The following is a 25,405-nucleotide window of genomic DNA, read 5'->3' as shown; positions in this document are numbered from 1 at the left end:
CAACTTATTTTTAATAACCTTCCCGCGACCCCCCTGCGACCCCCAGGTTAAGATCCACTGCTCTAGCGTGCCTCCAGCCTCATGTGTCTGACTGTTTGTCACCACAATGCCCACGCTTGCTCCGTGTTGCTGCATGTTTGCGTGTGTTTTGTTCCAGATGAAGCGTGTACCCGTGTCTCGGTGCAAAACGCACACGAGTCTGCAGGCCTGTTGGTCTGCGCAGGATCCCTTCTGTGGCTGGTGTGGGTCTGTCAGCAGGTCAGACATCTGCACCGCCTCACATTTGTCACATTTACTATAAAGCAGATTTAGCACAGATGATGTTTTGCTGTGTCGTTCACCGCTTACAACCTGCTGCTTATGTACAAAAGGTCCATCAGCAGTAATACAGTTCTGTTTTTGTCTTAAAGCTGCACTAGGCAACTGCACTTAGGTTAGGAGGTAACTTAAGAGGTAACTGTTAGAAAACTGTTTGAACTACATTACCCAGAAACCCTGCAAGGTGAGGTCAGTAAACTGTTTAAAACCCGGCCGGTCTGTGCTGCTTTATACCAAAGGAAACCAAAGAGATGAGAGAGGAAAATATCTATCGTCTGTGAGTCCGGCTTTCTCCGGCGCCGTTTAGGAGACAGTTTGGATTTCGTGCTTACGGTTTGATTCGTCACTTCCAAAATTTCCCGCCAGCGTTGACACCCGACAGAATTTTATTTGGGAAACAGGGTGAATCTGCAGCGTCTTAGTTAGCGGGGATGGGACACTCTTCTCTGTTGCAACTCCACTTTGTGTGAACTTTTAGGTTGGTAAGACTGGTGTATTTTTACATAAAAATCTTGCCTAGTGCAGCTTTAAACTGTTTTTCTATTTCAGACAGTCCCCATTTTTTTCTGTTGTCCACCTTTTTTCTCCAATCCAAATAATTGTAAACTTGGTCATAACATGATTTATCTTTCCTATGGGACCGCTCTAGCTGTACGTTTGAAGACGAGTGCCCAGACTCGCTCTGGTTGTCCATTCCCGACGATGCCAGCCAACAGAAAATGGTTTCCTACCGAGTGGGGAGGGCAAGCGGCGGCCAGGTACAAATGAAGCACACGCCTTTTCATTTCCTGGTCAGTTGTGGATCGTCGGTCGAGTCCGTTTCCTGTTTGAACCCCCGAATCCCAATCCTCCTCAGGTCACAGTGAACGTCCAGACCCACCTGAGTCTAGGCCGACCGGCGGCGCTGACTAACTTCGTCTGTGAATTCCGCACAAGTACCGGCGAGCTGTGTAGCGGGGCGGGTCCAGGCCCGAACTTCCCACAATGCACCTGCATCCTCAACAACAGCACACTTCCTGCTGAAGGTCAGTGACTTTTGAACTCCTAAGGAACACTTGAAGGGTTTCACTCCAAAACACTGTGTTGCTGCCTGATCTGCACTGCTTGATATTTCAAAACAAAAACAAACAAAACAAAACACAGATTACTGTTATTAAAAATGGAAATATATTGGAATGAAAGCACTCAGTGATCAGGTCTGCAGTATTTTGACTTGCCTCGGTCTTGTGTCTGATTTGACTCGGTTGATTTGTCTTGGTTTCACTCGCTGCTGAAAAATCTGTTTCCTGCCTATCTAAATATATAAGAAATGGGTGATTTTATTGACGTTTGGTTTATTTTCTGCCTGCAAACCACTGAAGGGATTTCACCTGTAGAAACCTACGCATGTAATTATAATAATGATGTCTTTAACTTCTATGTATTGATTATCTAGCATGTTGAAGGGTTTAGTTCAGATAGATCCACATCTCTGTTCATCCTGTAGAAACTCCTTAATCATAATTTTTACATTTGGAAAGAAATGCACACTGTTTATCACCTATTTTGATCTTGGTCATGATTTGCTCTGGTCTCGGTCTTGACTTGGTCTCTAATGACTTCTCAATATTATTCAATAGTGAGCTTTACCTTTATGACAGACATCACTTTTGTTAGAGTATGTGTCATACTTCTGAAATATCTGACTTCACTTGTTCTGGTACAGCTGCTAGCTCAACAGTATAAATTAGCCATAGCCTATTATTTCAGATCAAGACAATCCAAGCCACATAAAATAAATTAGAGTTAACTTTGAACCAGACTAAGGGAAGCAATAGCAAACGCTACCATTGTAGGCTAGAGCAGGGATTTTACTGTGAAAGACTGCAGAACCCCATTTGATAAGACTCTAATTCTCAAATAAATAATTTCTATCACTCTGCTTAGCTCTTATTTTACTTCTTTTACTAGCAATTCTCTCTAATATAGTAAACTCCTGAAACACTCCTGTCGACCCCTGCTCCTCTTCCTTACTGTTGGTTAAACTCAGTGATCCGGAAATGTAACTTTATTTTACTGTTGCACACAGGAGCATCAGCTAAGTGCCTAAAATGCAAAAATGTAAATGTAAGATTTTTGTTGTTGGATATTATTTGGTACAGAACGGGATAAGTGTTTGTTCTGTTGAGTTTCTCGCTTCCAGTTGTCGGGACTGTGAGAACTTAAACATTCATCATACTGTTTCCTGTCAACAGGCCTGGATGTCACAGTGAGGATTAGAGTTGGGGCGGATTATCTGACCGAAAAACTGAAGCTGACCAGCTGTTCTGACATCAGGGGAACGCCGACTTCTGTCCTGTGAGTCTGATAACATGTTTATTAATGATGATACTAGAACCAGAGAGCAGCTGAGTCAGCTTGTTGTGGTGTGGCTGTAGATCCATTCAGTAACGTTCTCAGTAAAAGTGAATAGTGTGATAAGGTGGATTTGGTTACTGTGACACAGTAAACTGTCTTGTCTTTAGCCCTAGTCTCTACTCCAAAACACTCTGAGTTGTAGCTTGAGAAGAGTCAGCTCAGTTAACCTGAACAAACTGTTAGCTAGCTAACTAGCCGGCAAACACACTGATGTTAATGTGAACATGCTAATGCTAGCTGCTACTAGCTACGTTAGCTAGTGTGCTAATCAGATGTGTTAACAACAAGACAGTGATGTTAGCTGACCAGATGCTATGGTTAGCTAGCTAACAAGCTGACATTATCTAAACACTAAATCAATCAGATGGATCAGTGATGAAATGATCAGTTCAGTCAGAAACAGACAGAAATTAACCGTCTGTTCAATTCTGTTGAGACGACAGAAACACAGTCAGCTGTTCACAGAGCTGAGACCTCCAAGATGGCCGCCAGAGAGTGTGTTACATCACCTGGAATCCCTCATTACCATTATATAATGATTCTCATGATCTCTGAGTTGCATCAAATCATTCTGATTGATATTAGAATTTGATATCGGTGGTGTTCTGATAACGTTTGTTTTGTGTTCAGGTGTCGTCGGTGCGTCTCGGTCGGATGCGGCTGGAGCAACAACGTCTGTTCCTGGGCGACGACGGGAACTATCAGTGTAATAATACACCTGTTCATCCTTTAAGACAGGCGTCTCCACAGCGTTTTACCATCAATACATCATTCATTCATCACCACATTCATTTTGAGATATTAGCAGGCTATAATTACCGTAAACGACACCATCGACAAGAACACTGGCAGTCTCTACACGGCTTTTTATATCGTGTCTAGCTGGGATGGATTTGGAGGGAAATCTGCTGGATCAATATTTATAAATGTAACATTATAGTAGATAGAGTAGAAAAGGGAGCAAGCCCCGCCCACTTACTTTCCTTCTGTCTTGTTGGTGTTTTGCGTTCGCCGAGTGTCGAGAAAAGAAGAGAAAAATGCAGATAAAAGTCTTTCTCCCATCAGGCTCATCAGTGTCAGTCTGAATAAACAGGGAACAGTTGCCTATTTAAATAGACCCACTGCTGATGGGCGGCACTGTGATTGGCCACTGGGGAAAAAAGGTAAAATACCAAACAGACAAAAGCGCCAAACAATGTGGACATTGTTAGGAGCTTGTTTTGGTTCTTCTTCTTCTTCTTTTTTCCCCACAGACAGAAAATCCACACCCAGATTATCAGACAGACAGACGGCCCCAATAGCTTTTCATATTCAATATACACTCACCGGCCACTTTATTAGGTACACTTGCTCGTTAACGCAAACATCCTGGAAGCTATCCCAGCATGCATTGGGTGGAGGGGGGGGCGGTGGCATGCTGTGTGTTCCTTCATCTTCTCTCCTCTCTCTTCCTCCTGCAGGAGAACGTTTGCCAGTTTGAGTCTGGACTGAACTTCTCAGTAAGTCTGAACCTCTTCCCATCAGGACCACATCATGACACACAGCATCACACTGCACTTATTTAGCTGATTTTTCAATATTTTAAGATTTTTCAGCAAACAAAAAACATTTAAAATTTTACACAGATGTTGTTGCTTAATATTTGCTGTTTGAATACAGTGACAGCTTTTTTTTTTCTTTACAATGTGCAAATTAATTTATTGGCCAGAAATTGTTTGAGAGTCCACCAATTATTTATAGTCCAGCAAAATAATTATAGCCTCTTGCTATAATTGGAAATGTAAGTATTTCACATTGCGATTTTTTTCAGTTAATTGCGAAGCCCTACTTCACATTCTGACTCACTTTCCTCTTGCCTGATTTCCATTTTGGAGAAGTTAGACATCACAACTGTGTGTGAGTGTGTGCGTGTGTGAGTGTGTGAGTGTGTGTGTGTGTGTGTGTGTGAGAGTGCGTGTGTGTGTGTGTGTGTGTGAGAGTGTGTGTGTGTGTGAGTGTGTCAGTGTGTGTGTCAGTGTGTGTATGTGTGTAAGTGTATGTGCTGCTATGTAAGTTTTAGTTCCTGGTAACTAGAAAATAGCACAAATGAAGGTTGAATAGATAAGAGAACAGAAGTTTACCTCCTGACTCACATCAGTCTGACTGTAGCATGACACTGCAGCTTTGTCAGTTTACTAGCTGAACCAACTGGGTTTTCATTTGACATTTTAAAGAGCTTTGTGAATCCAGTCTAATGTCTTCACAATAGAAACAACACAGCAGCAGGTTATGGAGTAATCCTTACAGATAGGATTTCAATATTTAGTCAAATTCAACAGGCAAGATTTAACATTAACATTTAATATCTCAGTGAGGTTATTATCTTAAACTAAAACAACTAAAACTAAGACAAAAACTAGGTGCTAAGAAACAGGAAAACTGAAAAACTATGAAAAAACTAAAACTATATTGTCTACTTGTAAAACGAACTAAAATAAAATAAAAATAAATATATTGTTAGTTCAGTTCTTAGTCTTTTTGTTTATGTACAGGCTTAAAAAATGTTTTATATAAATTTGAAAAATAATTCATGTTTTATTGTTTGTTTTTCACGCCTTTACAAAACAAGCTCTACAAAAACATACTAAAACTAGAACTGAAACTAAATGAAAGCTAAACTAAAACTGAACACTAAACTAAAACTAAGCCTCACTGAAAACTAACTGAAACTAAACTGAAATTGAAATAAAAAATGAAAACTATTTGTATATATATATATAAAAAGAAGAAATGACCTAATGAAAAATCCCAAACTATAATATCCCTGGTTCTCAGAAATTCAGAAATTGCTTGTTTGGACATCCGGCCTCTGAATGTTATTAATATTCATTGTGTGTGTGTGTGTGTGTGTGTGTGTGTGTTACTGTCAGAAACCAGAGATCTCGTCCATCAGTCCCAATATTCTGTCGTTCCACGGCAGAAACCGGGCGGTTTTGACAGGCCGCAACCTGAGGAACGTGACGCGAGTCCGGATCCAGGCCGACATGGACTGCAGTCCCAAAGAGTGAGTCAGCTGAGGGATTCAATAATAACAATAATAATATTAAGAAGAAGAAACTTTATTTGTGAAGCACTTTTCATAAATGGTTTGCAGTTCAAAGCACTGGACATAAAATGGAATGTTAAAAGAAGTAAAAACAACATAAACAAGGAAACAACAAAAGAGATAAAAACAATGAGGGTAAAATGAGAAATTTTTAAATAAAAATCTGTGTGTGTGTGTGTGTGTGTGTGTGTGTGTGTGGTCAGGTCTCCTGTATGGAGCAACACAGGGGTGAATCTGACGTTTCACATTCCCAGTGGGGACAAAGGTTTGGCGAAGGTTTGTGTCGTCCTTCCTGACGGCAGTTGCCACGGCAACGCCTCCATCACCTACCGCTCAGCACCATCCTGCGCCAACATTACACCAAGCACCTCCTGGGCCAGGTAAGACTAGACCCAAGTCAGTCTCAAGTCTTGAGGCACAAGTCTCAAGTCAAGTCCCAAGTCTAAATGTAGAACAGCAAGTCAAGTCAGAACAAATCAAGAGTCCAGTATCAATTTAATATCTTAAAGAAAACTAAATATCTAGGACTTTTCAATGCAATATGGTTTTAATAGGATAAAAACTTGGTAAGAGCATCATGAGTTTGATTTCTAGAATCAGTTTCAACTTCAATAAATTCAATCATTCCATACAAATTCAGAAAACAGAATTTAAATTCAGTCGTCCGCTGGAACAAATCTCATCACTTTCAATCTAAGTCATTTACACAAACACAAGATCTCAAGTCAAGACTTTAGAAACCTTTTCAAGTCATCAAAGTCAAGTCCCAAGTCACCAGAACCCAAGTCAAGTCAAGTCTCAAGTCTTCTCTTCATTCAGCAAGTCATGTCTCAAAGGAGATGAAGCAAGCCAGTTGAGGATCTTGCACCGGTCTTTCACCTCTGACCTCACCAGATTTAGTTGAGACTCGTTCCAGGAAACCGTGTCAGTAACTCGGGGACGTTTACAGGCTGGAGGTCATCTGATGGGGAAAGGCCGGCACTTCCCTGAAGACACCGCTTTCAACATCGGATCACTTCCCTCTTTTGCTGCAAAAAAAACTGCAAGTGCTACTTCTCCCTCGGTGTTGTGAGTCACACTCGTCAAACTGTGTTAAGTGTGTTAAGTCTTTAACAGCACAGCAGCAACTGGCTCATGTAGGAGGAACATGCACACACAAGTACGAATGATGCAACAACCACTGATTTGCCTAATAGACTAATAAACTAATAAATAGGCTAAAAATTATTTGCAGTTCTACCTAAATGTTTATATTATAGTGGCTCTAGATTTTATGGTTAATTGAGGCTCGTCACATTATGTTTTGAAAGTGGTTGGAGGAGTGACATTATCATCTCTTTCTCCCTGATCTTTTTCCCTATTTTAAATTATAATTTGAACACCCTAATATTACGAATTAGGCCTTTTCTTTGTTTTGCCCAAGAAGAGGAAGTGACAACTGTCTAGTCTCCAACATGGCGGCGTGTCCCTCGTTACCACTTACAAACACTCTCCAGATCTTCCACTGTGCTCTTTTTTTATTTAAGTGACATCATGCACTACATCTGGTATGATATACTGTATAGTGTGTAATGTTCCTCTCCTCTGATTGGCTGCTGCAGTGGGAAGAGGACGATCACAGTTGAGGGATCTCACCTGGACTTTGTGGAAGGGATCGTCCACAGCCACGCCCCGCACACCGTCAGCCAGCCCACACACAACAACTCAACGGTGGGTTGGGTCTCTTCACACACACACACACACACACACACACACACACACACACACACACACACAGGAGTTACACTTATAGTACTGTAAGGCCCTTTGGATAAAACATCCACTAAATGTCAAGTCATGTCATGTCCAATTATGTTACATTACGTTAAGTCATGTCACATCATGTCATGTCATGTCACGTAACATTATGTCATATTAAGCTGTGTTACATGATGTTATGCTATGTCATGCCATGTCCCATTATGTTGTCATGTCACATCATGTCATGTCATATTACGCTGCATTACATTACGTTATGTCATGTCCCATTATGTCATGTCATGTCCCATTATGTCATGTCATGTCCCATTATGTCATGTCATGTCCCATTATGTCATGTCATGTCACATCTCATCTCGTCATGTTATGTAATGGCCTATTATGTAATGTGTACATTATGTCAAGTTCATGTCCCATCATGTTACATTACATTAAGTTATGTCATGTCATGTTATGTCCCATAAAGCTATGTTACATTAAGTTATGATGTCATGTCATATTATGTTGTGTTACATTACATTATGTCAAGTCAAATCATGTCAAGTCATATTACGTTACAATATGTTATATCATGTCACCGTGTCACATCACGTTCTGGTGTTTTTGTCACGTCACGTCACATCACATGACCTTATGACATGTTATGCTACACACACATTAGACTTCACACTTTTTCATATTTCCTCGTCCCCTACAGAGTCTGTCTTACGACACGCCTCCGGCCGAAAACACTCGTGAGGTTTTTACCAGCGCTTTGTCGATGAGAGTCGCCAACCAAACGCTGTCCTGTTCCACAAACCTCAGCTACCACCCAGACCCCGAGTTCACCAGCTTCAGCTCCACCAGGACCAGGGACGGCCTGCGCGTCACCATACAGGCACGACACGCTCCAAACACACAGCCGCACGCGCACATATGACACCACTTCTTACACGACTTCTTACAGGTCCGCATTTGTCTCTGTTGTCGTTTCAGAAAAAGGCCGACAAGCTGAAGATCGCCCCAGCAGAGTTGAAAGTTCAGGGCTTTAACGAGGAGACACCGTACGACTGCATTATGGAAACCATAGAAACCAGTAACGGGACAGACTTTGTCATCTGTGAGATTCAAAGCACACCCAACGCCAAAATTCACTTCATAAAGGTAAATCTTTCACTCACACACTACATCAAGCTATCCTTATATAGAAACCAGGCAGTCTTCATTATTAGGACAGTGATGGAACAAGGCAGCAGCAAATTACACATAACAACAACAAAGGGAATCCTCAAGCAACGGATGCCAAGACACTTGTTGTATAAAAAGAAGACTTGAGACTTGACTTGATGCATGAAGAGAAGACTTGAGACTTGACTTGACTTGGGTTCTGGTGACTTGGGACTTGACTCTGACTTGTACTTTGATGACTTGAAAAGGTTTCTAAAGTCTTGACTTGAGATCTTGTGTTTGTGTAAATGACTTAGATTGAAAGTGATGAGATTTGTTCCAGCGGACGACTGAATTTAAATTCTGTTTTCTGAATTTGTATGGAATGATTGAATTTATTGAAGTTGAAACTGATTATAGAAATCAAACTCATGATGCTCTTACCAAGTTTTTATCCTATTAAAACCATATTGCATTGAAAAGTCCTAGATATTTAGTTTTCTTTAAGATATTAAATTGATACTGGACTCTTGATTTGTTCTGACTTGACTTGGTAATCTACATTTAGACTTGACTTGAGACTTGTGCCTCAAGACTTGAGACTGACTTGGGACTCGAGCAAAGTTGACTTGGTCACACCTCTGGTACACATACATAAGACTAGTCATGCTTTATGTTTGCGGTTGGAATCGACATCCTTGACGAATCTCTTTGCTGAACGTCCCGCTCTAAGTTCCTCTCTGAACACACACTGCTGTTGTTTTCCAGATAAAGTTCGGAGAGAAGACAGTGAGAGTTGATCCTCCATCTCAGTTAAATCTGTCCCTTCGGCTGCTGCTCGTCCTCCTGCTGATCCCGTGCATTATTGCTCGTAAGTACATTAAATAGGGTTAGACAGATATATCAATTTGCCAATATGGGGCTGATATTTTATTCAAAATGGGATCTGGTCCAGTCAGCATCGTCCACCTTGGATATGATGGATATGATGCAGTTTGTTTGATTACACATTTACTGCATAATTGATCATTACTACACTGGTTGTCTATGGGAAGCCCTAAATTTACTCTAATGTGACGTTTTGGTTAGATTCGATACAAGTATGCATGAATATGTTATTATTCTGGCTTTCAGTGGAGAGTTTTAGTGTTTCTGGATGGTCTAAATGCTGCTTCAGAGGCTTTTCCACCCTGACAAGAACAACATTATGGAGAAACACTGAATATTTCTAATTCTTGGGGGAATTTTTTTGGACATAAAATGGTGAAATTTAAAGATATTCCACATGGACACAAAATATCAAGCTATGGGCAGCTTCAATCCAAAAATACCGGTATCGGCCTTCAAAAGCCCATATCGGCGCTTTTTCTGTTCACAGACCATTTTACACTTGTCTGTCTGCTCTGCTTGACTGACTTGCTCCGTTTGTGTCATTCAGTCGTCGTGACGATCTACTGGAGCAAGCAGAAGAAGCTCACCGCTCAGATGAACCGGCGCATGGAAGACCTGGAGCTGGACATCCGGAATGACATCAGGCAAGGTGAGTCAGCGCTGCGGACTCAAGGCACAAGTGTAACTGCTTGAGACTTGACTTGATGCATGAAGAGAAGACTTGAGACTTGACTTGACTTGGGTTCTGGTGACTTGGGACTCGACTTTGACTTGAAAAGGTTTCTAAAGTCTTGACTTGAGATCTTGTGTTTGTGTAAATGACTTAGATTGAAAGTGATGAGATTTGTTCCAGCAGAATTTAAATTTGGCTCTGTAGTAGACTCTGTTTGCATGTGAATCTTGGGGCTTCCCATTCATCCTCATTGACGAAATCTTCATCTGATGCATCCTCGGCCTGCAGGTAAATTTCTGGGATCGTTGCGTTCTCTTTGCGATCTCTCTCCTTGCGTTCTTTTTGTTTTGGCTGTTAGATTTTAGCGTCAAATGCATCATGGAAGAGACAACAACACACAAGAATTCATATTGAGATATGAGCTTTTGTGTCCTTCATGATGCATTTGGCGCAATATTTAGCAGCCTACACAGGAGGTGACTTGGCCGACGACAGCGAATAGGAAGCCCCCAAGATTCAATGTGAGATCTTCTTCCACCAGACCACAAGTAGAAATTTTGCCTTGAATCACCTTGGGGTCAGCAGCATTAGCTAGTGGGACCTCCTGGGCAGAATGACAGACACGCAACTATAAAGACACACAGGTCCACAGTCCTCAGTAAACTGTCCTCTCCAGGTTTTGTGGACCTGCAGACGGAGAAGGCGGACCTGATGGAGAACGTTGGTACGATCCCGTTCCTGGACTACAAGCACTTTGCCTCCAGGATCTTTTTCCCCGAGGTACAACAGAGCCGGAAAGAAAACAATGTTCATATCTGACAAACTGCTGCTTTGTGTAGCATTTTAATATCAACATAGCATTGTCAAATAAGTGTGATGCCTTGGTCTGATTACCGTAAACAAGTGAGTCCATGTTGGAGCTGATTGGTCTCCTCTATCTCACTCCAGTAGTATTGTTAGTTCTAGTGTTTCTCCACATTAAGACTACATTTCCCATAAGCCCCGTTGCTTGTTGTTGTTTTCTCTGACCCTGATGTTTTGTTTTCCAGGGTGGAGCTCTGATGACGTCTTGTCTCAGAGACATCGGCCAGGTAAGATCTGACACCAGCGGATGCTGTTGTTGTTGTTGTTGTTGTTGTTGTCGTCGTACTTCATGACCCCCTCAGTGATGCGTGTTGTGTCTGACCTGGGTTCAGGACGTGGTGAAGGTCCAGCCGGACGAGTGCTGCCAGGCGCTGTCCAAGCTGATCCAGGACCAGCTGTTCCTCACCTCCATGGTCCACGCTCTGGAGGAGCAGAAGAGCTTCACCGTCAAGGACAAGTCAGTCTGTCGAACGCTTCATGTCACTGTGGATCTATATGTAGTGACATCACATGCTATAATATCATGTGATACATTAGATGTGTGACAAGTCGTATGAATTAGGGCTGGGTGATAATTTAACTTTATTGTTTATCGTCTTTCAATGGAATCATACGGTCTGAACTGATGATAACAAGCTAAATTTATTTAAAAACTAATGATAAAATCAGGTATGAAACATTTTAAGGAATGTTATTTGAAAATGTCAGTTTTGTTTGACATCACACCTAATATTACCATTCATTTTCAATGGGATGAACATTAATTAGATTATTTAATATGTGATTTTGCAGATGTGAGCCATATCGTGATATATAACAATATCGAAAAAAATCCTTATGATTATCATGATATTGATTTCAACCGTATCGCCCAGCCCTAGTATGAAGGCAGTTGTAATTCTACTCTACACACTGAAAAATAAAGGTGCAAACTGGAACCGAAAATGTTTTTTCGGAATGACGCCAGAGAAAAAACATTTCTGGTCCCACAAAGAACCTTCCAAATTCTTAGTTATTGGATGGTGGGTGACGGCATAAATGTGGAAAATAACCAAACCCCTCCATAGTTTATATCGTGTAATTGCAAATGAGGCAAAAACAAACAAAAATACAATGCACTGCAAAAAATCTCCATCATTCTGTCTAATATTGAGTCCTAAAATCGTAATTTTCTTAAAACAAGTGAAAAAATCTGCCAGTGAAGTTTGATCATTTCACTTGTTTCCAATGCAAATCAACTTGTTTCAAGAGTTTTGTAGAATCAAGTGTCATTTCCTTGATAGTAGTAAGAAAATTAGGATTTTAGGACTCAAAAAAAGACTAAATGACATTTTTTGCAGGTGTCCAAGCGAAGGAGTGCAGAAATGGTTCTTTGTGGAAATGATTCCTGTATGGCGTCACTCTGAGGAACCATCTCCCACAGCTTTATTTCTCCGTCTCCTCCCCTCCAGGTGTGCGGTGGCGTCCCTGCTGACCGTGGCGCTCCACAGCGACCTGTTCTACCTGACGGAGGTGATGAAGGAGCTGCTGAAGGCGCTGATGCAGCGGTCCAGCAACGCTCAGCCCAAACTGCTGCTGCGCCGCACCGAGTCCACGGTGGAGAAGCTGCTGACCAACTGGATGTCCATCTGCCTGTACGGCTTCCTCAGGGTCCGTGTGCTCGTTTCTTTCACGTCTCTTTAAAACGAAAACGATACTGCGACTAGGCTTGGGCGATATCCAAAATCTTATACTGTGATACTGTATACTTTTTTTTTTCATTTATTTCTTTCCGGGCTTTTTTGGAGGGGTATTTTATTTTATTTATTCCAAATTACATCTAATTTCTAGGCTATAATAATAGTTATTATTAACAGCGTAGAAATTTTATCTTACAATTCAAGCATTGGAGGAAACAACGCCCATTTGGTGTAATTTGCTCATTGCTGCTATTTCCAGAAAAACAGACTGATTGTGGAAAAGGGAACTCAGTTGAATCAAAAAGACAAGGCGATATTTGATATAACGGGAAATATCGCGATATTCATGAGTTATTGTGATATCCGATAATATCGAATATCGGTCCAAGCCTAACTGCGAAGTTAGCTAGTGCAGCTCTACAGTTGTTTTCATTTTGAGGTTAATTTCAGTTGCAAAATTGGTTTTAGCACGGGTGTAGGAATCAATAACTCTTGCCTTATTAGGAAACGTTAAACAGTCATCATGTTCTGATCGGTTTCTCTGAGCTCTGCAGTGTTTCCTCCTTCAGTTCAGTTGGTTTGTCCAGGTGAGAACGATGACCTTTGACCTCTGGTGGCACCAAATAACGGCAGCGAGAGTCTCAGTCCAGACGGATGCAGGTTCCTCATGCTTGGAAAGCCAAGCAGAACAAAATGAAGTCTGGACTGATGCTCATATTCAGCTGTTTCTTCATGTGTTCTGAACTGTTATGAACACCACAGAAGAAGAGACAGACAAGTCCATCATGTTAGATAAAGTTACAGGATGACAGGTTCAAACTCTGTCCAATAAACAAGCGGCTTGTGAGTCATGTGACTTTTGTTCACAAGCCCTGGTTCTCTTCTAATTGGTCAGTTTGAAGCTAAACGAGCCAAATACAAAAACACAACAAAGCGAACTTTTCCTCTCCGGTTCAGACCAAAGTAATCAAACTGTGGGTGTGATCTCGGCCTCGTCGCTCTCCCCGCTGACCTGTCCCTGGCGTTGTGTGCAGGAGAGCGTGGGGCAGCAGCTGTTCCTGCTGGTGAGCGCTCTGACGCAGCAGATCGCCAAGGGCCCGGTGGACTCGGTCACAGAGAAAGCTCTCTACACGCTCAGCGAGGACTGGCTGCTGTGGCAGGCTCAGGACTTCACCTCCCTGGTACACACACACACACACACACACACACACCTTTTCTTGTGTCTCAGTATGCTTTCACACTTGGGCCAATTACTTGCGTTCACACATTCAAAATTCCCCCAAGCTGCAGTGAGTTTGTGTTTCGCTCAACATCCCCTATTTTTGTCATATAAAGAAATGATCCAACCGCACACTGTTAAGACTTTGTTGATAATATACACACATCTTTATTTTAATTTTTAAACAGGCTTATAAAAAGAGCGAACAATGCGGTTCGCTTACTGATTGCACCAAGTCATCACAGGTGTTTAAAAAGACTCGGGTCCAAATTACAAGACTTGAATCCACATCACATGATCACACCGTCACTCACGTGGCCTACTATCATTTTTACACAACTACAACATATTTAACCATATGATGCATAGGAAAGAAAAAAACAAAACAAAACCATTTTAGTGTAAAGAGTATAGGCTGCACTAGAATACTGTTAAATGACCCATTAATCAAAAGCATTAATGAAATTGTTCCACATTATGACCCGACTACTTCCCTACATCTATTATCCATTTTTTTTGAGAAGAAGAATAAGAATAAGAAAGGATCTGAGGCAGTGGAGGAAACAGCTGCTCTGTGGTTGGCAGGTACAAAACCTAAAAAAATATACGAGGGGTATTCCTCACCCGTCACGTGAGTTACGCATGAGGAAGTAAAGGCATGAATTCCCCAAAGAAAACCACGGCGGTCCATCTGCAGGTACAAAAATGTAACAAGACTAAGTCAAAACCTAGTATATGGCTGGACCGTGTATGGGTGTGTCACGTGCCACGGCCGACCAGTGGTGTAACTAACTCCGCTGTAGACTGTTAATACAGAATAATAGTCCATACATCCATACTGATCTCCGTTCCAGCGCGTCCCGTCTCCTCTCTCCGCCGCTGTCCTCTCCACCGCGCCCACGGCCCGCATCGATCCTCCCGATCCAAGCCCCGGTCGCTCTGGTACCCATCGGTGCCGAAAACGGCGTTCGCCGGACACCCGGTAACGCATCGGCGTCGGGACCCCCGCCGAAATCTCGGCCGGATCACCGGGAACAAATCGGCGCCTGGCTATCAGCACCGGCCGGAACCGTTCCCCCGGGAAACTCCAGGAAGCGTCGGCAGGAAGCCCTCGGAGCGCCGAAACCTCCATGCTGGTCTGTGTCTCTCTCTCCGCCGACAGAACAGAGCGCTGTCAGGGGGAATGAGCTCGCGCATATGCATCGAAATAAACGGCGATATAACTGTATAGATTCTACTTTAGCTTCAGCTTACATGCATGATATTGGTCAGCCTGCTTACTGTGTGGGAGAAACGGGCTCCCGATCTCAGCGGAGAAACAAGATGGCGGAGAAAACGAAACTTAAATTTCTGGCTCTGTGAGCCTATGATGTGCCATGTGCCACGGCCGACCAATGGTGTAACTTCATCACTCACTCACTCAGTCAGTCAGTCAGTCAGTCAGTCAGTCAGTCAGTCAGTCAGTCAGTCAGTCAGTCAGTCAGTCAGTCAGTCAGTCTCTCAGTCAGTCAGTCAGTCAGTCAGTCAGTCAGTCAGTGAGTGACAGACATTCGTGTTTATAGGGCTGGCCCTGCTGTTGCGGTCCAGCCAAAAAGCCTTTATTATAGTGGCTACACAAGAAAAACCGCGACCAACGCATATCGACCAAGAACTGAGTCAGAGTGCTAGAGTGCTTTTTCTTTGGGGAATTCATGCCTTTACTTCTTCATACATACTTTATGTGACTGCCAATGATTATCCCCAGTATATTGTTTTAGGTCTCCATTTGTCACTTGCACACTACCAGTCAAAAGTTCGGACACGCCACATTTTTCTTTATTTTTACTATTTTCCACGTTAGAATAACAGTAAAGACATCAGAGCTATGAATTAACACAAATGGAATTATGCAGCGACCAAAAAAGTGTTAAACAAATCAAAACTATCTTATATTTTAGATTCTTTGCCTTGATGGAAAGGCAAAGGCTTTGGAAAGAAATTCATACATAGGATCAACTTCACTATTTATATTTGTCTAAGAAATTCATTTCAAGCATTTAAGCAGAAGACTTTAGATCAGAATGACTTTAAGAGAATGAAACACAGAACATTCAGTCAGGTGGGTCCAGACTGGTGACTGGTAGTGTACAATAAGAAACGTGTCCTGTGTGTGTGTGTGTGTGTGTGTGTGTGTGTGTGGAGGGCGGCTCGTCACTATGACAATGTGAGCATGAAGGCATGGCGGTTGGTACTAAACCACTTCCTCTTCCATGTATTTTATGGCTCATTTGAATGTTCAAGTCAGTGTAGAGAAGCTTGACATGAGTTTATTTATAGCGTGCGTTCAGTTTATCGTACAAATGGTTTCCTGGATATTGCACAACAAAACTGCTGAACACTGTGACCAGATCACAATCATTAGAAACTCTACAAGTATTGGTATTAGCAACACAGCGCAATCCTGTTTCTGTTCCATATTCAAACTTGACTAATCATTTAGTCAAGTACTGAGTCTCAAAATGTTATTTTTCATTAAAAAGTGAAAAAACTGCCAGTCGGGTGCATTAATTTCACTCGTTTCCAATGCAAATCAACTAATTTTGAGTTGTTATTTGATACTAGAGGAGTGATCTGCCTTATTCTGCCTGTTTCAAGATATTCCCTGTTTCTAGGACGTTCCTGAAACAACGTGACAGTACATCAGATTGCTGACTCAGTACTAAAGAGACAGGGACGCAGTGGAGGATAAAACCATCTGAACTACTTTAACCACCGTTTAGGCCGAACGTCAGGACACTGTTTCTGGGAAGTTGCTGGGAAACCGAGTGAAACTGCCGTGGAAACATCTGGAATTATCTCAACCTCAAATTATATAACCCAAAATAATATGAAAAGTAAGATAATATTCATTTGTTTTGAAGAAAAATAAGATTTTAAACCTGAAAATGAGACTAAATGACTTGTCAGGATGGACATTACGGAGTCTGCCGGGGACGTTTACTGTGCTGATAGGACGGTAAAATATTGTGCAGTGAAAAAGCCAATAACCAACCAGTATTATATGCAGATATCGACATCAGAAGTCCCACTTTTTGCTGCGTGCTGCTTGTTCAACTACTGCTGCACTTTGGCTCCATCCACAAGAGGAACTGTGTGGACGAGAAAAAAAAGAGGAAAGAGGAAAAAAAAGAAATGGTCTGACACCTAGAGGAGTGAGAGACGCTCGGCATTAATGCTGCAATACTCTCATTAAGTCCCACTGTATAAACACACAGAGAATGAGTTGTGTCCAGTACTGACGCAAGATAGATGCATGAAGGGGGATTTCTACAAAAGCTTCAAGGCACAAGTCTCAAGTCAAGTCCCAAGTCTAAATGTAGATTACCAAGTCAAGTCCAAGTCCAGTCCATGTCATTAAAGTCAAGTCTCAAGTCTAAATGTAGAACAGCAAGTCAAGTCAGAACAAATCAAGAGTCCAGTATCAATTTAATATCTTAAAGAAAACTAAATATCTAGGACTTTTCAATGCAATATGGTTTTAATAGGATAAAAACTTGGTAAGAGCATCATGAGTTTGATTTCTATAATCAGTTTCAACTTCAATAAATTCAATCATTCCATACAAATTCAGAAAACAGAATTTAAATTCAGTCGTCTGCTGGAACAAATCTCATCACTTTCAATCTAAGTCATTTACACAAACACAAGATCTCAAGTGAAGACTTTAGAAACCTTTTCAAGTCATCAAAGTACAAGTCAGAGTCAAGTCCCAAGTCACCAGAACCCAAGTCAGGTCAAGTCTCAAGTCTTCTCTTCATGCAGCAAGTCAAGTTTCAAGTCTTCTCTTCATGCATCAAGTCAAGTCTCAAGCTATTAAAACTGTGACTCAAGTCTGATTCGAGTCCAAGTCATGTGACTCGAGTGCCCACCTCTGCTGGCATGAAAGCCAAGTGCATCATGGGGCTGCTATGAAACTTCTGAGTCACCTTAAGATCCTTGCTTTTAGTATAGAAGTCAAAGTACAAGTCAGAGTCAAGTCCCAAGTCACCAGAACCCAAGTCAAGTCAAGTCTCAAGTCTTCTCTTCATGCATCAAGTCAAGTCTCAAGCAGTTCAAACTGGGACTCGATTCCCACCTCTGGGTTTTACAGTATTTGACATACAAGACAGAAGAAGCTATTTAGATGAATGTGTTGCTTCTGATAAAACAAAAAAGACACCCGACACCTCTTCAGGTCCTTTTTGTGGAAACAGTTTTCTGGGTCACAGCTTCGCTGAAAAGCTTTCATTCGAGGAAGTGAAAAGTGGCAACACTTCTCAAATCGAACATGAAACTGAAGCCGCATTTCACAAGCTTTATTTAAACACACGATGGCGGGTGCAAGAAGGGTTTTGTCTCGTCTGGTTTAGGTCGGTTGTTTGGTGATAAAACAGAGAAGTGAGGCGATGAGAAAATAGCAGACAGCAGAGATGTGAAAAAGATGAGAAAAAATAAAAGATTTCACCTCCAAACAAATAAAAGTAAGAAAGTAACAAACAAAAATCAAGATGACAAGCTTAAACAAGTGGATAACAACATCTATATCCATTAAATGACAAGGAAAATACAATTAAAATAAAGTGTCAGATGAAAGCATACATATACATATTTCTGACACGTTCCACTACATGCACTGTCTCTTTTGGCAATACATTTTGTTATATTTTAATCATTTTAATGCCGTTTTAGGCTATAAATATGGTATTTTTGTCATATTTTTTTATCTGGCTTTTACTGTGGTCCGCCTATATTTACGTGTCTGCACAACACTCCCAGGCTGTTATTAGACACAACATCTTTACTGAAAGTTTTTTACGATATGTTTCTGTCTGTAAATTAATTAAATGAATAGCTAACAATTCACATCCACACATTCAGGACACATTTCTGTACGTGTGTTAACTGTTATTTTGATTGCATCTGTGCACATGTTCTTCTGTCTGTACACCTGACAGTGTGAACAGCTACCGATGCACATCTTACACACCATGCACATGAACTGCAACCATCTCCTAACCTGGAAATCTGCAACAAATATGATTAATCTTAATTTATGTGTTGCATTATCCACAATGTGCTCTCTTGCTGTAATAATTGGTTGCATTATCTCCAGTACTCTGTGTTGCTATTTTACATATCCGCCCCTCTGCTTCTGCAACGACCAAATTCCCCACAGCAACCATTAAAGTTTCATCTAATCTTCATCCAGCTTTCTTTATCGCTCATATCCGTCCATTAGCTTGTGGTCACGTGCCTCAGCCACAAGATTCTGACTGCAGAGAGCAGATAAGTGAGATGGAGACTCATCTCTGATACTTGAACCTGCACAACACTCTTTCCCTCCGTCAGATCTTTTCATTAACAGCTTCTCTCCACCTTCTCACAGCGGGTGAGGGATGACAGCATGGGGACAGACCAACATATGTAATAATCTGCAATGAAAGACCGCTGTTGTTTTGATGTGGCTTGATAGAGTTATTGTGTGCATGCTGGGGAAAGTGAGGTCAGCATCAGTGGTTATTTTACTGGTTTTTGAGCATGAGAGCCTGCATGCACCTGTGTGTGTGTGTGCATGCAGGCTCTCGTGTGGTAATTTACAAATATGTGGCTACATTTATTCACCTTTTACACGCATGCATACACACATGCATGCTCACATATATACTGTATATGTGTGTGTGTGTATGAAAGATAGATATTACATAGATAAGGATGTGGTGGAGAATAAACCTGTCTAGATTCACTTTACCCACCTTTTAATTTATTTTTAGCTTGATATCTAGGACATGATGTTTTTGATGTTTTAGATGTTCTACAAACATTTCTCGGAGGCAGAAATAATCTGATTGGTTGAGTTAAACCTCAGTGGGCGGAGCCAAAGAACCACAGTTTTTCCGGCTAAGTAACATTAGACTGAAGCTCAGTGAAAAAGACAAGAGGTAAGAGAGGAGGAAGATAATATTATGAAGCCTAGCGCTCTGCTGCTAACTGAAAAAATACAATCTATCATACTAAGTTATCTAGGTTAGCTAGTTAGCTAGCTGACCTTCAAGTTCAAACTACCATACTAGCCTATAGCTAGCTAGGTAAGCTAGTTACCTTCCAACATCATGAATACCATGGTCGGGAATGAATGAAAAAAGAAGTTATTACCGTTTATAACTTTTCATAGAGTTTGTTCTTTGCTGTTCATGATTGCCAGTTAGCTTACTTGCACAAAAAACTGTTGTTCTTTGGCTCCGCCCACTGAGGTTTAACTCAACCAATGAGATTATTTCTGCCTCCAAGAAAAGTTTGTAGAATTAAAACTGCCATAAATTCAGTGAATACATCAAAGTGATATAAAACCGATGAAAGTTATATGAAGATAAGGACTTTTAAGGAAAACATAAGCTAATGCTTTTCTGAAAATATAATTGATTTTCATTTACATTGGTGGTTGTGATGATCAAGTGGAAGTTTATCCCCCTTTTGTATTCCCCACCACATCACTGGTTATGAGTGTATGTTTTACTCCTGGTTAATAGCAGATAACATAAAGTGTCCTGTGTGTCTGTGTGCGTTACAGAAGCTGAAGGTGCTGTTTGCGGTGGGGAGTGACGGAGAGGTCAGCGAGCCGCTGGAGGTCGCGGCTCTGAGCTGCGACACGGTGGAGCAGGTCAAAGAGAAAATCCTCACAGCCTTCAAGACCAAGTTCGGTTTCCCCTACAACACCTCGCTCAGGGACGTTCGGATAGGTGAGGACGCACCTGTGCAGCGTCTTTCTGTACTGTAACTACTCAGATTCAGATTCTCTCTCATGCACAAAAAAGTCATTGCATCTCTTCTTTCTTTTTACTCATGTTTTATCACTGTTCAGTCTTTAAAAAAATGTTAAAACAAGTGAAAAAATCTGCCAATAGAGTGACCTAATTACTCTTGGAAGATCACATCAGTGGTGTTAAGATAATGTCGCTTGAATTCTTGAAATAAATTGATTTGCATTGGAAACAACTGAGCTATCCCCATTGTCAGATTGTTCCATTTATTTTAAGAAAAACAAGATTTTAAGCCTCAATAAATGGATATTTTTGCAGTGTTGTTTTTATCTCTTTGCTTACATGTTTTATCACTGTGCAGATTAATAAACTATTGATATTTTTAAAGCATACTGCTATGAATCTGACAAACACCCTCAAAAAAATAGCTAACATTTTAACCGTAACTTGATGCCGTTTTTCCAACCAGAGCATGAGCGGGACGGATCGTTCGTTCCTCTCGAGGAGGTGGACAAGAGCTCGGAGGTTCTTGGCGACGTCACGATGCTCAACACACTCAAGCACTACGAGGTGAGAAATGGGAGTGTGTGTGTGTGATGTAAACAGAAATGAACAGAAATTGCTGCGTAGTGATGGAAAACTGTCCCACTTCCTCATCAAGAGTTTCTGTATGAGAAAGACGAGTCTGCAGAAAACAGATTGTGTTGCACGAGGGTGTGATGAACTCAGAGGCTGCTGAGGCGTCACTGAATGGAAAAATCCACCTTATTCCGGGCTCCAATTCAGTAGTTAGTTGTGTTTTTCTTCTTGGTGGATAACCGGCCAATCGTAGACGAGGTGACGTCACCTCCAGATATTTCCAGCAGCTACAGTGGAGTTTGATATGAGAAAATGTTTCAGGATGTAAAACATCAGCGGTAAACGTCAGGTTTTGGTGTCAGTCCCTCAGAATCAAAGAGCGAGGGCTTCTTTCTAGAGCCGCCATTTTGCACCGAGAGACGTTCAACAATCATACAGGGAGAAATCCATCGTAGAAGAGGAGAGAGACCAGTTTCTCCACCACAGGAGCAGGAGAGAGACCAGTTTCTCCACCACAGGAGCAGGAGAGAGACCAGCATGCAATGCAGCCACAATGTTGCAATTTGAGTAAGGAGCGGCCCACTCTTTCTCGACTGGAAAAACTCTCGCTCTCTCCACCTACGCATACTGAATGCAACAAGTTCAGGCATGTTATCCGGGGGTTGTCAAAAGGCATTCTGGGAAACGTAGTGAATCACTAACTGCAGTAGAAGTAGACGAGGCAGGTTGAGGGAAAGTGGATTCACCAAAAAAGTAAATAACACTTCATCACTAAATAACTGCTAAAATACATTGAACATCACAGATTGATGATATTTAACATTGTTAGAGGATCTGAGGGGGATTTTTCCTTTAAAGCTGCACTAGGCAATTTCACACATTGACGGCTCCAAATAGCAGCGAGGTAACTGTTTGAAATTGAAGGACTTCACTACCCAGAAATCCTGTGCAGTGAGGTCAGTAAACACTCTGTGCTGCTTTATACCAAAGGAAACCAAGGAGACGAGAGAGGAGAAGATCTAACGTCGGTGAGTCCAGCTTTCTCTGCTGCTGTTCAGGAGACAGTTTGGATTTCACTCTTCAAGTTTTTGATTGGTCCATGCCAACACCAGAATCTAATTAGGGAGAATCTACGGCATCTCAATTAGCAGGGATGGGACGCTCCTCTCTGTCGCAGCTCCACTTCCTCATTTAGACCGATAAGACGGGTGTATTTATACATAAAAAAAACAGCTTTAAAGTGGCCAGACAACACGAGTGCAGGAACTTACCGGGGGGGGGGGTTGTAATGGCTTCATAATGGGATCATGGTGACTCTTTGTGGTCAGCAGACTGGCCTCAAGGTCTGGGACAGAGAGACTCCATCCAAGACTGGTGGCCTGGACTGTGTCGACCAAATCACAAGGCCGGGCCGGGCCGAGGAATTAGATTACGCTCTATTAGTCAAGCGAGAAACAACACAAAATAGCTGCTGTCTGGTGAAAAACTTGCAACTAAAGATTTGGGGAATATGGATGTTTTAAGTTCAATTGAAGGATTACATGCACCTGTATGGGTTGAGAAAATCCTACAAAGCTTTTCAAAACCATTAAACTCAAAAACGCATGGTTGTCAAGCTAAAAAGCAAGGCTGTTATTCTTAGTTCCTGAAAAGTTGACATTTTGAGATTGCCATTTTGAGGTGTTTGGTTGGGTCAGTGCAGACCTAAATATCTGAGGTACTGTGTCTGTGACTGCGGTCGTCTTCTGCAGTACAGCAGAAATGAAAGAGAAAAAAAAACATACTGACATTTGAAACTGAAACCCTCTCTTGTATCAGTGGCAGGTGTTATTACATAACAGTATACCCATTTTGGAAAAAACCCTTAACAGCATTCAGTAGCTGCAAACCAAATTGTAGAGGAACCAGTCTGTAAAAGTGTTACTAAGGATTTAAAAGTGCCATAATTTGTTTTCATTGTATGTCATTAATCATTTCGCAATAGCTGCCACTCACAGAACCTGAATGGATAGAACGGTTCTTCCACTGTTTGCCATGGTAATGAGCAGATGAGTCTGTTAGCAAACTGTCAAAACTCAACTGAAAGCTAACGTTAGCGACGAGGCTAACGTAGCTTCATCACAGACTGTACTTCTCTCTCTAGCTCTTCTAGTCAACATTAGCATGTTAGCAATCCATGGCAGCAAGGAGACAGAGAAGCTGCTTTGGTTCTTGCTGTAAAACCTCTCAGCTCAGTGACTTGCTGTGAGTCTCTTTATACAGAAGCTAGTCTGACGGGTCACAGCAAGATGGCCGCCGCTCCGACCCTCCAGGAACGTTGATTTGAATGGGAATGACCGTTCTGTCCATTCAAGTTCTGTGGTGTCACTGTTTTCAAATGGAAGATTGTCTCATTTTGGAATGAAACTTGAATTGGACAAGGGACACATTATTTAACCTGTCTGTCTGTGTCTCTGTCTGTCTGTCTGTCTACCTGCAGGTGCCTGATGGAGTGTCAATCAAAGTGCTTTCTAAGAAAACTCATCCTCCTCTGAGTCCCCAGGGCAGTCTGAAGGGTAAAGAGCTTCTGTCCTGAGAATGAAGACCTTGTTTACTTCACACCAAATCAAAGAACATTTGTAGAGATCAAAGCGTTGGTCTGAGGCCAAAGCGGCTCAGTAAAGCATAAAGAAATCCTTTGTGAATCTTCTTGTGAATAAACGCGCTGTACGACAGTCTTGTGAGCAGCGAGAACCGGGTTCAAACGATGGATGGAAGTTCTCCAAGCATCGCTTTTGAGACGTTTCTTCCTGTGGTCTGTAGAGAATTGGGAAGCAAAATCACATCAGTAGGAAAACAAGGAAGCGCAGAAATCTGATTGGCTGTTGACGAAAGCTCACTGAGCGTCCACACATCGAGTTTCCCCGGTCGGTCTGCTCTGTAGGAAATGAACAGACTCCTGGTGATTTGTTAGTGGAGTCGCTTGTAGTGTGAACACTCTTCTTCACACACTTTTTGAACAGGTCTTCTCTGTTGCACGTTCAGCTTTGCTATTCTTTATTTTCTTTAACGTCCCAACAGCATTGAAAAGTCAGTTCAGGCAAACGGGGGGGGGGGGGGGGGGGGGGGGGTTAGGCCTGAACACACTGCGTCACAGAAAGACAATGTCAAATATATCCCATTTATTGTATTTTAACATGAGAGAAGTTGCATAGAAAGCTGCAATATGCAATATGTTCACACTACAAGCAACTCGACCAACAAGTCCCCAGAAGTTCTAATAATGCATTTTATTTATACTGCACTTTTTATTCATAGTGCGAGAGAAACAAAACATAAAACAAAATGAAAACAAAAAAAAAGAAATCACCAACCGCCCAGCCAAGTTCACTTTGGCACGGCAGACGCCTGAAGAGAGGAAGTGAATCTGCTGTTATAATCTCTGTTGATTTCTGTTTGTTTCCTAGATGATCAGGACTTCTCTGTAAAATACTTCCACTTGGTGAGAGACATATTTCTGTTTTGTGAATAAGTGTGATGTTTGCAGAAGTGAAATTATAAATTCACTGTATCGAATAGGAACATTTCAGTCGATTTCAAGGAACATCTAGGTGCATACGACTGAATATTGACCATGACCATAGACGATGTAATTGATTTGTTCAATGGCTGCCGTCCTTTTTACCGCAGATTGATCCCGATGTGGATGAGAACCAGAGAAAGAACCCGGAGAGGAAGAAGTTAAAACTGAAGGAAGTTCACCTCACCAAGCTGCTCTCCACCAAGGCAAGAGGAACCATGCAGCGCCACATCCTTCTCTCTCGCACTGCATTACCAACGTGTCACTCTCTGTCTCATGCACGTTTGCGGTTGTGTTATTACGACCGAAAGCAAACTTTTAACCCTGTAGATGAACCAGGGTTCGTCCTAGAATACAGAGCGGGAAGTACGAAAGAGGATTAGGGCCACAATTTAAAAATGTATTTGAGTTCTGAGTTTAAACTGAGAAAAAGCCAGAATTCTGAGAAAAAAATCAGAATT

The 25,405-nt window shown here is 41.7% G+C and overlaps 2 protein-coding genes across 2 annotated transcripts in view; one reads left to right on the top strand and one right to left on the bottom strand.

Annotated features, from left to right (window-relative positions):
* Nucleotides 1–3,783, bottom strand: part of rerg (RAS-like, estrogen-regulated, growth inhibitor) — a 65,343-nt gene extending 61,560 nt beyond the window's left edge. The window contains exon 1 of the mRNA XM_078282186.1: nucleotides 3,695–3,783. The gene's annotated coding sequence lies outside the window, so the exon portion shown is untranslated. The remainder of the gene's footprint in view (nucleotides 1–3,694) is intronic.
* Nucleotides 1–25,405, top strand: part of plxnc1 (plexin C1) — a 37,558-nt gene that overhangs the window by 6,293 nt on the left and 5,860 nt on the right. The window contains exons 4-26 of the mRNA XM_071898462.2: nucleotides 158–258; nucleotides 968–1,076; nucleotides 1,175–1,343; nucleotides 2,553–2,655; nucleotides 3,346–3,421; nucleotides 4,176–4,214; nucleotides 5,625–5,758; nucleotides 6,004–6,180; nucleotides 7,402–7,510; nucleotides 8,256–8,435; nucleotides 8,534–8,701; nucleotides 9,473–9,575; nucleotides 10,143–10,244; nucleotides 10,945–11,048; nucleotides 11,318–11,359; nucleotides 11,465–11,589; nucleotides 12,584–12,782; nucleotides 13,846–13,992; nucleotides 20,617–20,785; nucleotides 21,276–21,376; nucleotides 23,865–23,940; nucleotides 24,832–24,866; nucleotides 25,055–25,150. Of these exons, the coding sequence (XP_071754563.2) occupies nucleotides 158–258; nucleotides 968–1,076; nucleotides 1,175–1,343; nucleotides 2,553–2,655; nucleotides 3,346–3,421; nucleotides 4,176–4,214; nucleotides 5,625–5,758; nucleotides 6,004–6,180; nucleotides 7,402–7,510; nucleotides 8,256–8,435; nucleotides 8,534–8,701; nucleotides 9,473–9,575; nucleotides 10,143–10,244; nucleotides 10,945–11,048; nucleotides 11,318–11,359; nucleotides 11,465–11,589; nucleotides 12,584–12,782; nucleotides 13,846–13,992; nucleotides 20,617–20,785; nucleotides 21,276–21,376; nucleotides 23,865–23,940; nucleotides 24,832–24,866; nucleotides 25,055–25,150 (2,664 nt within the window). The remainder of the gene's footprint in view (nucleotides 1–157; nucleotides 259–967; nucleotides 1,077–1,174; nucleotides 1,344–2,552; nucleotides 2,656–3,345; nucleotides 3,422–4,175; nucleotides 4,215–5,624; nucleotides 5,759–6,003; nucleotides 6,181–7,401; nucleotides 7,511–8,255; nucleotides 8,436–8,533; nucleotides 8,702–9,472; nucleotides 9,576–10,142; nucleotides 10,245–10,944; nucleotides 11,049–11,317; nucleotides 11,360–11,464; nucleotides 11,590–12,583; nucleotides 12,783–13,845; nucleotides 13,993–20,616; nucleotides 20,786–21,275; nucleotides 21,377–23,864; nucleotides 23,941–24,831; nucleotides 24,867–25,054; nucleotides 25,151–25,405) is intronic.

The sequence above is a fragment of the Centroberyx gerrardi genome, chromosome 24 (genome assembly GCF_048128805.1).
Source record: "Centroberyx gerrardi isolate f3 chromosome 24, fCenGer3.hap1.cur.20231027, whole genome shotgun sequence".
NCBI classification, from domain to species: domain Eukaryota; kingdom Metazoa; phylum Chordata; class Actinopteri; order Beryciformes; family Berycidae; genus Centroberyx; species Centroberyx gerrardi.
This window is presented reverse-complemented; position numbering and strand designations above follow the sequence as displayed.